General features: G+C 39.1%; 1 protein-coding gene across 1 annotated transcript; it reads left to right on the top strand.

Annotated features, from left to right (window-relative positions):
* The first annotated feature begins 4050 nt into the window (after positions 1-4050).
* On the top strand, positions 4051-11194 carry LOC103524893. The gene is made up of 10 exons (XM_026820166.1): positions 4051-4231; positions 4765-5075; positions 5424-5715; positions 6182-6262; positions 6597-6712; positions 6921-6973; positions 7455-7502; positions 9274-9484; positions 9762-9894; positions 10496-11194. The coding sequence occupies exons 2-10, from the start codon at positions 4813-4815 to the stop codon at positions 10586-10588; spliced, it is 1290 nt and encodes a 429-aa protein (XP_026675967.1). The 5' UTR covers positions 4051-4231; positions 4765-4812; the 3' UTR covers positions 10589-11194.
* Positions 11195-11704: the final 510 nt, after the last annotated feature.

The raw sequence follows: 11704 nt of genomic DNA, 5'->3' as shown, positions 1-11704 counted from the left end.
TCCAAACATAGTTGACCGTCCGTCGATTTACGAGGTGAATCTACGTTATTGAGGCAGTGTGGACGGTTCAGCCACTTCCTGTATGGTCCAAGGCGTCACCATGACGATAAATCCAAGCGACATGGCTGCCATTGTTCTTGAAGCTATCGTGCTCAACCTTCGCTCGTTCATGACCATCTGGACAGAAGAAAACGAACAAATAGGTAAATGGCAAATAAATACATAGGTAACTAGAATGTGGTACGGGTGTTAGCGTGGTCAAATCAAGACTGCTGATATCTGTACATGTGCTTATATTGCCACCGCATTTTCAGTAAAGAATACTTTTTCAAGAAGCTTGATAGAGGGATTTGCACCTAACAACGGAGGTTTTATACTCCCGAAACTGAAAAGAGAAGTCTTAGACCAGCCACTCACTATCAGGTAGACCTGACATTTGGAACTGATCAGGTGTACCTGTCAGGTCTACGTGATAGTGAGTGGCTGGCCTTAGGGCAGGATAGGAGAAAGCCGAGAACGAACCTTATCTCTTTTAAGTTCGCCCCGAGAGAGAAGCGCTGCTTTAAAAGTCTCAGAGGACTTTTAAGCATCTGTCCTCGTGTTTTCCGCCTCCTCCACTGCTCAACCTCCACTGTTCGAGCTCTCAGCATGTGTGGCAATGTAACGTGCTGGCATGCGTCCATACGGAAAACTCTCATTTCCACTTCATTAATGTTTGTTACCTTCTACCCGTCCTGACATTTTCTACCTCCTCCAACTCCTGCTCCCCTACTACACCACCTTTCCTTCGATTTCCTTGTTCGCCTCCATTTTTGTCTCCTCCTCCTTCTCCTCCTCCTCCTTCTTCCTTTTTTTTTGCTCAAATAAAAATCTTCGTGTTTCTCTTTTAATTTATAACTCCAACACATTTCATGTACATAGGTGCCTATCCTGTATTAGGTGATTCGAGCCAAAGAGAAGAAATGAAGCCTGATGTGACCTTAGCAGTCGGAAAGATTGGCGTTCATCGTGCCAAAGAAGAAAGAGGAGAAGGAGGAGAGGGAAGAGAAGGAGGAGGAGAAAGAGGAGAAAGAGAAGAAGAAGGAGGAGGAGGAAAAGAAGAAGGAGGAGGAGGAGGAGGAGGAGGAAGAGGAGGAAGCAAAGCTCCCTTGCAGGTAACGCATTAATGTGTTTGTGCGCATACGTTTCTGCGCAGTTCTTTCTGCTCCTCGGCTAGCGCGCTTGCATACTGGCGCTACCTAGCGGACGAAAATAGCAACTGCGTTAAGTCTGACGTCACACATCTTCATTAGAACGGAAAATAAAAATTGAATTTTCGATCGTTTACAGTTATTTTTTCGGAGTTTTGACCTCAGATTTGGATTTTTCCCAACTTTTTACATAGGAATCGACCATTTATTCATAATTTTTACCCATTTGCAACTCCTCCATTGTACCTAATACCTATATGATTTCATATTACTACCTATCTCCGCTAAACACCTACACAGCAATGAGAACTTGAAAACAGATTCTCACTACTCTGATCAAGTTTAAAGCTTACAAGGTATTATACTGGGTGGGTTAAGAGTAGATCTTTTGAATAGGTTTAGGTAACTACTTACCTACATAAGTAGATTTACATGCCTTACCACCTAAAGTTCCTCCTACAACATTTAAAACTTTTAATTTTAAAGTTAAAGAGCAGCTAAGCAGGTGTCTATCATGTTTATGCTTTATGAAGTTAGTGTTACTAGTGTTTTACATCAAGATAAATAAAAAGTTCTGTGAATATAAGTACCTAACAGAGGATTATGAGGCAGGCTTTTCACCTATGACCCTTTTTCGGCGGGAAGCGATTCACCTATACCAATACTTATTTTTTGGAACTAGTTCGCCTGACGTAGAAATACATAGGATAAAAAACAACAAGTTGCTTTTAAATTAACTACCTACTCATCTAATTTCTTTTTATTTTAGATTTATCTATCAGCTTATTTTTGATGAATTGTTCCGCGGTTCCGCGTAGGCACTTAACTTTCCACACCTTGCATGAAAACACAAAGGTAAAAGGTTGAAGAAGCTCAAGAAAAAAATCCCTCATTACTCCCTGTTCCACTTGATTGAAGATCTGTTAATGTAAGCTTTACGCTGGGAAATTACAGCTTACATAGGTATCATAGACGGGGGAAAATATTTAGGGGGAAAAATCCATCTCTAAAGAGAAGAAAAGAAAACCCATTTTTGACGTGCAAAAGATTTATTAGCGGGCCTTTTCTTCCTGAGTAGAGGGGGATTTCACTTTAATTATTACACGGGAAAAATCATTGCAGCATCCACTTAATACAGGTTGTACCTGTTAAAGGGTAAAGGTCTTTCTTGATGTTACGAGTGTTTCCCTTTAGGCCAGTGTTCAAGGTTTCAGGGGGTGGAAGAGGGGGTGAATGCTCCAAATCATAGAAAAATTCTTTCAGTATAAGTATTACAGACCTAACTACATTTAGGATCATGAAAAGACCGAGGTGAGACCTTCTCCTTAAATACAGCCCTGTGGTGGGGGGGTGCAAGCTAATGGGGAGAATGAGGGGGTGAATACTCCAAAATAGTCCAAATCATTGACTAATACTTTTAGTATAAGTAGGTATTACTACATTTAGGATCAAGAAAAGCTCAAGTTGGTTCCTTTTGTCCCTAAATACCTATAGCCCTGTTTCCCTCCTTCTCATTTGAACCGGTCCATTAAACAAATTACAGATACATAGATAGGTACTTATTCCGACAAAGTTTTCCCATTGTAAGATTCTATTGTGTTAGTAATTAGCTAATTAGTAGCTATCAAATTAAGGTACCTACAGGTAACTTTTATTAGCACAAGAGTTAGGGTGGGAACACACTACCCTCACTTCAAGTGATCTTATGGGAGACAGAAAGATGTGTTTCAAAATTCTCCCATAACCCCTCACGTCACATAAGCTCAAGTGAAGTGAGGGCAGTGTTACGACATCACCTACAATATTATGGGAGAACTTTGAACCACATCTTTCTGACTCCGCATGAACTCACATGACGTGAGGGTAGTGTGTTTCTACCTTTATTGGGTATAGCTAGGTATGTAAAGGTTTTCCTCTCTAACAAAGGACTTGTTTCTGTGTTGTTTTTAGCCTTTATCTCTTTTTCAATGGAATTGGTTATCACTTGACGAATTTGTTCGATTTATCAGTAATAAAGTGTGGCTCAACTGACTCAAGGATTAATAAATTATGTAGGTCGGTGGGTACCTATACCTACTACCTACTACCAACGAGGTAGACATTGATAAATCAATGTCCCGGTTAGGATAGAAATTTCTATCCTAACCAGGTTAGAATGTCTGCTTGTAATTATCTAAACACACAGCTCTGCCTATCTAATGCCAGAATAAGGTATAACTTTCTTGAAATTAAAAGCTGCACAAAGTACCTATGTGTGGGGGCACCCTGTCTGAAACAATCAGATAATCTACTTTGTCTTTGTTTCTAATAAAATTGGTAATCACTGATGGCGGATCCCAAAATTATTTTGGGGGCGATTGTACAATACAAACATATTATTATGTTAGACATTCAGTTACAGTTCCCTCTGTCAAACCTCTTAAAAAAATAATAAATACCTAAATTATGGCATTATGAATTAGGTTCTACCTTTGAAGAAAAAAGTGGTTAAAACCTACCCACGACCTACAACACCTGGGACTTAGAGGCACGTATCAGGGCCGTAATAAGGTGGGGGGGGGCGAGGGGGCCCGGCCCCTCCCTCGATCTTCATTATACTGTAGGTACATAAGACTCCGAAAATTTGGAGCATCCCCCCCCCAAACATCGCTGTTTGTAACCTCCCCCCCCTCAACAAAATCTTGGATGAGCCCCTGGTACGTATGTGGATATGTTATGTTTTGATGGACAACTACTTGTAGTACTAGGAGTCCACTTGGTTGCCCCTCAAATCTGGCACTGATTAAACGGACGAGTAGGTTCAATGGTTCAGCTTGACACTTTGACAAAACTGAGCACATTGCTGTCTTTATCAATGAGCGTCAGTTATGTTGTGATTTAACTGTGTCATCTACTTCTGTTTGTTTTGTGTGCGATCATGATCAACAGAAATTAAAATTTCATTATTATTTTTCAATTATTCAATTCAATTCAATTTTTTAATTGAGTTGAAATCCACCTAACAGAAATACCTACGTAAGAAACAAATAGCTACGTTTATGGTGAGTGTTTATTGGTGTAAACAGGTTAAAAATATTCGGAGTTATAGGTATGAGTAAAAATGAGTTTTTTTTTTTCGTGAGATTAAGTTTTAATGTTGTGTTTTAATTTTAATGGAATCAACTTTACAACCAGAACAGTTAGGTGGTTACCTGGTAAAGTAATTAAGTAACATAAAATTAAACATGAGATTATTTTTCATTTTTATTTTAATGAAAATGTATAACTGACGTACCTAGGTAAAGTATAACTCCATCAATAGCTATAACTTACCTACAACGCCAAGTTGTGGTTTTCTGGATTTGAAGTTGCCACGTACCTACCTTGTTTTGTACTGGACGTTTCGGGTCTAAATTCGAGACCCGTCTTCAGTAGATTGTGCAGAGCTTGCGCCACGGATGGGGAAAAGCTCCAGAAAACCACAACGTTGTAAGTTGTAAGTTAAGTGTGATTGTTGGCAAATCAAAAATCATCATTTTTGGTAAAAATGTTCTCTATCAATATAACCTATTAAAAATGTCATTTAATTCTCTAGCAATATAACCTACAACTCCATCAACAGGTGACATATTGAGGATCAAAAATGGCTGACAGTTTCGTCGAGGTTCACTATCAAATGCTGAAGAATTTGTTTCCAAACGCAGACCCAGACTTTCTGGAATCCATCGCTATTGAATGTGAACATGATGAAGATGGTCTTCAAGCCTACATAGAGGACATGCTAGCTCCTGGTGCCTCCTATCCTACGTTAGAAGAGCACATCCGCAACAAGAAGAATCGAGAAGTCGTGTCTTTTTATACGAAAAACTTCAATGTCGAAGACTACCTGAAGAAATTTCCCAATAGGTAAGTTATTGGTATTGGTGTACGTGTACGTAGGGTAACCAAGCTGTATAGCCAATGGAACGTGGTCTGACACACTGTCAATGCTGTGAGCTCAGAACCAAGCTGTAAAGCCAAAATGCAATTTGATAACATCTTTTGAAACTTTGTCTATGAGCTCTAGGCTTTGACAGAAATATGCTTTTTTGGTGCCTCTTGCAGAGATGACTGGTTAGGTTCTCACCTACGCCTATTGATTGATAGTACCTACCAAGGTACCTAGGTACTTGAGGATCTCACGGCTGCAATGTTCTTAGAGAAAACCTCCTGTAAGCTATAAGTAACCTCAGGCCCTTTTTTTTTCCCCCACAGGAACCCTCGCGAGTATTTCTCCAAGGTTAAAACCGCCAACGAGATGGGCAAAACACATGCAGACCACAGCATGCACTATCTGACCGGGCGATTCTCAATGAAAGCAGAAGTGTTAGAAAGCACGCTGAAGAAGAACAAGTATTGTTTGGTGGATACGGTGTTTGAGCTGGAAAAGATGATGCCGGTACATGGGTCGCATTGCTGTCACCATGCTCATGGTCATAGACATCAGCGACTGTCCATCGTGCAGAGGAGTGAACCGAAGGAGATCAACACAGCTTTCCTCCAAGAGGTAAGCTTTATTTGAGGTTTGATAGAGGGAACTGTAACTGCTAAGGTCTTACCGAAAGCCAAGAGAAAACGAAAACAGGATAGGAGAAAGCCAGCCGTTGTGTTGGTAAGTAATTGAACGAAGTGAGTTCTAAAAGTTTTATAACTCAACGATTTTTCCATTAGTTTGTCTGTACGTTTGTTCACGACTCTCGAACTTATGTTAAGGCGGTCTTTTCTCGATCCCTTGTGTGCCGCGTCCATTTTTGTTCAGGACTAATTCACTGAAACATTGAGCACTATACCTATCCTTTAGTTTGTCAGTATGTCTTCACCATAACTCTCGAACGATTTCTTTGACTTTGACGAAATTTGGCAATAATATTCAACTCATAAATCCGTAATTTCAAAATGGACAGTTGTAAAAAGCTTGACTTCAAAAACTTGTGTACCTATTGCCTACTATTCTTTTTCTTTTCTATTTTTAGGTGGCTTACATTGAACACGAAGAAGAAATAGAAGATTACCTGATCACCATGGCAATATGTCGAGAGTATAAATTTGAACAGGTAAAGTTAACTGCAGGATAAGTAACTAACTTGTAGGTATTTAGGTATTTAGTTAATCGAATGAGGGGAAATGTTTTCATTATTTTCTTCTCCTTTTTTTAATAGAGGGAACTGTAAGTGCTAGGGTTTTATCGTCCCGAAATCAAAGAGAAAAGGAAGACAGGATAGGAGAAAGCCAGCCGTTCCGAGAATGAACATTACCTATTCATTATGAAATCCTCCCCGGACGAGAATCAAACCCGCGGTCCAGTGCTTACAAGGCAGACACGTTACCAACCAGAGTTTTTTTATGTTTCTTCTTTTTGTAAGCACCAACTTCGTTTATTTTTCACAGGCCAAAGAACAGGGCATGCTCTGCCAATGTGAATGCTGTTTTGACACGGAAATTTTAGCTGACGAGACGTTTTCTTGCACCAATGGACATTTATTTTGCGAGCCCTGTCTGCAGAAGTAAGTATTTGTCGATTGGTATTTAGTAACTTACCTATTGTTGTAAAAAAAAGGAAGACAGGATAGGAGAAAGCCAGCCATTCCGAGAATGAACATTACCTATTCATTATGAAATCCTCCCCGGACGAGAATCAAACCCGCGGTCCAGTGCTTACAAGACAGACACGTTACCAACCAGAGTTTTTTTTATGTTTCTTCTTTTGGTAAGCACCAACTTCGTTTATTTTTCACAGGCCAAAGAACAGGGCATGCTCTGCCAATGTGAGTGCTGTTTTGACACGGAAATTTTAGCTGACGAGACGTTTTCTTGCACCAATGGACATTTATTTTGCGAGCCTTGTCTGCAGAAGTAAGTATTTGTCGATTGGTAATATTGACCGTCAAATATCTAGTAACTTACCTATTGTTGTAAAAGCGTTAGCTATAGTTCCCTAGTCAAAGCAAATTATTTGAAAAACAAGGGAAACAGAAAAAGCTCATTTTATCAGTCACACACAAGATGACTCTAATTACGGGGTCTAACTACGAGCTCTAGCTACAAGGATCAGCCTCGTTCACGCATCGAGAGGAATTATGCTTCTTGTTCTTTAGGATAATATTGAAACCCTTTAAAGATCTGCCAACTATCTAGATTGTAGGTTGGTTAAGGTTAACTGGTCTTTCCTCTTTAAAACATCATATCCGGACATAAATTTCAACTTTTCAAATCACTTAGGATTTTCAATTCTCTATTTCTGAACAGTACATGAGGAGTACTCACTACTCAAATGTTACGAGTGTTTCCCTTCAGGCCAGTGTTCAGAATTTTAGCGAGGGGGGGTGGTGGGGGGGTGCAAGCTAATGGGGAGAATGAGGGGGTGAATACTCCAAAATAGTCCAAATCATTGACTAATACTTTTAGTATAAGTAGGTATTACTACATTTAGGATCAAGAAAAGCTCAAGTTGGTTCCTTTTGTCCCTAAATACCTATAGCCCTGTTTCCCTCCTTCTCATTTGAACCGGTCCATTAAACAAATTACAGATACATAGATAGGTACTTATTCCGACAAAGTTTTCCCATTGTAAGATTCTATTGTGTTAGTAATTAGCTAATTAGTAGCTATCAAATTAAGGTACCTACAGGTAACTTTTATTAGCACAAGAGTTAGGGTGGGAACACACTACCCTCACTTCAAGTGATCTTATGGGAGACAGAAAGATGTGTTTCAAAATTCTCCCATAATCCCTCACATCACGCCTTAGTTGCCCGGAATCAAATCACCTCTTTTTTTTTGGGGGGGGGGGGAACCGATCCACTTTTAGCGGAGATATTTTGTCTTCGTCTCCCCAATTTGTGGCTCATCCCTCTCGTTCGTCCCCCTTCGTCCCACTTTAACTTTATCCGATCTTCGTCTCACTTTAACCCCGCTTCGTCCCACTTTATCCCCCCTTAGTCTCACTTTATCCTCCGTTATAAATCAAGTGTGTGCTTTGTATACGAGAAAGCTACAAAGTTTGATAATATTATATTTTGGAGTACCTACGTTGAAAATATTTCCTCCTGTGATATATTGCTTTCTGTAACGCTCTCTTATTATACTGTACACGAGTTCTTGGCTTTATCCATTCTCTCTTACCGTCGAAAAGTCTCTCTCCCTCTCTCTCTCGTCTTCTCTCTCTACCTCTTTATATTCCTTTCTTCCTCTCTCTCTTTCTCTCGTTTTCTCTCTAACTCTCTAGCTCTTTCCATCCTTCACTTATTATACTGTACACGAGTTCTTGGCTTCCTCCATTCTCTCTTACCGTCGAAAAGTCTCTCTCCCACTCTCTTTTTCTCTCTCTCTCTCTCGTCTTCTCTCTCTCTACCTCTTTATATTCCTTTCTTCCTCTCTCTCTTTCTCTCGTTTTCTCTCTGGCTCTCTAGCTCTTTCCATCCTTCACTCTCCCTTTCTTTCTCTAACATTTCTCTACTATTCTCTCTCCCTTCCTCCTGTTTATCTAAATCGCGAATCAGGAGCAAGGGAGGGAAAAGTTATAGGTACACAAAAAAGTGTTTTATTAGCACAAGAGTTAGGGTGCTGGGAACACACCACCCTCACGTCAAGTGATCTCCTGGGAGACAGAAAGATGTGTTTCAAAATTCTCCCATAACCCCTCACGTCACATAAGCTCAAGTGAAGTGAGGGCAGTGTTACGACATCACCTACAATATTATGGGAGAACTTTGAACTACATCTTTCTGACTCCGCATGAGCTCACGTGACGTGATGGTAGTGTGTTTCTACCTTCATTGGGTATAGCTAGGTATGTAAAGGTTTTCCTCTCTAACAAAGGACTTGTTTCTGTGTTGTTTTTAGCCTTTATCTCTTTTTCAATGGAATTGGTTATCATTTGACGAATTTGTTTGATTTATCAGTAATAAAGTGTGGCTCAACTGACTGAAGGATTAATAAATTATGTAGGTCGGTGGGTACCTACTACCAACGAGGTAGACATTGATAAATCAATGTCCCGGTTAGGATAGAAATTTCTATCCTAAACCGGGTTAGAATGTCTGCTTATAATTATCTATACACACAGCTTGTCGGAAATTTGTCGAAGACAAACTGTCCGAAGCTCTGATCCGAGAGTGCTACAAGTGTCACCGCAAGTTTGTCAAGGAGAACACGGGCTGCAATCACATCACTTGTCCGGTTTGTGGGGCACATATGTGTTACGTGTGTAGGCAGCCTTTGGATCCGAAGAGAATCTATCAGCACTTTGTGGGTCAAGGAGGCTCGGACACCAAAAAGTAAGTAAACCTCACGAATTATTGAAAGAGTGAGTTCAATCCTGGATTAACATACCTATTTCATAGTGACATACGGGCTACACGTCTTGATTTTGGAAATACACTTGAATTTTATGTGCCATCAAGTTGAATATTCTGAAAAAGATGGGTGATGAATAGTCTCAATTCATCATCCAATATTCTGTTGTTTCAAGAATGACCCACCAAACACCCAACTTTTTTTTCACCCCTACCTGATTCCTCAACTTCTACCAAACTGATTTCCTCTCGCTTTCAGGTGTCCCCTATTCAGCAACGCCAATCTACTTCATGTGGAGGCGTTAGAAAACGTTGCCCAGGCCGTGGACAGAGAGCTCCGTCAGTCTGTTCCTAACGCTGAAGTGGACGTGTCCGATTATTTGCCGCAGAAAATCACAATCGCCAACAGCCATGTGCCTGGCGCCCCTGAACAGAGGGACATTGTACTCCAGCATACCATGAAGGCGGTCAATTTAAATCTCTAAACTGCGAGCTGCGAGGTTAAGCGCTCTGATAACTGTGAGGTAATTTGCTCTGTAAATTTCTACCTAATTAAAATTTGCTCTGTAAATTGCTAACTAGTTAAATTTAATCTGTAAAGTGCTAGTTGATTTGCTCTGTAATTTGCTAGTTATTTAGATTGGATATGTACATTGTGACTTGATTTGCTCTGTAAATTGCTAGTTATTTGTATTGGATCTGTAAATTGTGAGTTGATTTTGCCAGCAGTCAGCAGTCCTTTATCTGTCGTTAAAAGTAGGTAATAGATTTTTTCAGGTTTTCGTAGATTATTTAAATATTTTATGTTTACACTGAAGTTAGGATATTTATGTATTTAGTTAATAATTTAAGTTTTTGTGATTTATTTTCAGAATCTAATCATTGGCTGTATTAAGATTTAGTTAATTTTTGTTTGCTCAGATTTTTATTGACTTAGCTTAATCTTCTCAGTTCTGATTTTTCTATTTTCTCTCTTATCTATCTCATGAGAAAATCACAATCGCCAACAGCCATGTGCCTGGCGCCCCTGAACAGAGGGACATTGTACTCCAGCATACCATGAAGGCGGTCAATTTGAATCTCTAAACTGCGAGCTGCGAGGTAATTTGCTCTGTAAATTTCTACCTAATTAAAATTTGCTCTGTAAATTGCTAACTAGTTAAATTTAATCTGTAAATTGCTAGTTGATTTGCTCTGTAATTTGCTAGTTATTTAGATTGGATCTGTACATTGTGACTTGATTTGCTCTGTAAATCGCTAGATATTTGTATTGGATCTGTAAATTGTGAGTTGATTTTGTCAGCAGTCCTCTATCTGTCGTTAAAAGTAATAGATTTTTTCAGGTTTTCGTAGATTATTTAAATATTTTATGTTTACACTGAAGTTAGGATATTTATGTATTTAAGTTTTTGTGATTTATTTTCAGAATCTAATCATTGGCTGTATTAAGATTTAGTTAATTTTTGTTTGCTCAGATTTTTATTGACTTAGTTTAATCTTCTCAGTTCTGATTTTTCTATTTTCTCTCTTATCTATCTCATAGAATCTATCTAACACATGGAATATATCCTCATTTGTAGATACCCATTGACTCATATCTGCAGACAGAATATTTTCCTAAACTTGAAGATAGGTATCTACTTTATAAAATAAATAATGAACATTTTGTCTATAAAATTAAGTCTCATTGAACATTTTTGTGTCAGTCTCACTTAATTAAACCGTTATTGCAACTATAGCGTGTAATTTCTGGTGCTCCAATGTGGCCATGTCCTCATGAGGAGCACTTTCCCTATTGTCTTCCCTATGATATTTTTCCTAAGACCTTCGTCACTGATGACACCATAAGCGATGTCATAATTTCATCCATCAGTCGAGAGAAAAACCGAATAAAATTACATTTTCTACCCGATGATTACATCAGTTTCCTTGGATGCAATTTCCTGCTTTAACTCTGGAGGAAAACGGGTAAATTGTAAAATGATGTGGTTTTGATTGACTCGTTAGCATAGATGAGCATGTCCCATATCCAATATTGTACTGACGGCAAAGTGAACTTTTTCAACTTTGGAGTTTTCAGCTCAATAGTTTCACTATGCATTAGTGTTGTCAGCAGAACAACTACGAGTAGTACAAGGGTGAGTTCCATATGTTTGATTTTATGAGTTAAAACACATTGGAGTCAATCTTTAAGTCTTCTTC

The sequence above is a fragment of the Diaphorina citri genome, unplaced genomic scaffold, assembly GCF_000475195.1.
Source record: "Diaphorina citri unplaced genomic scaffold, Diaci psyllid genome assembly version 1.1 scaffold124, whole genome shotgun sequence".
NCBI lineage: Eukaryota > Metazoa > Arthropoda > Insecta > Hemiptera > Psyllidae > Diaphorina > Diaphorina citri.
The sequence above is the reverse complement of the archived record's forward strand: the minus strand, read 5'-3'. Positions and strand labels throughout refer to the sequence as shown.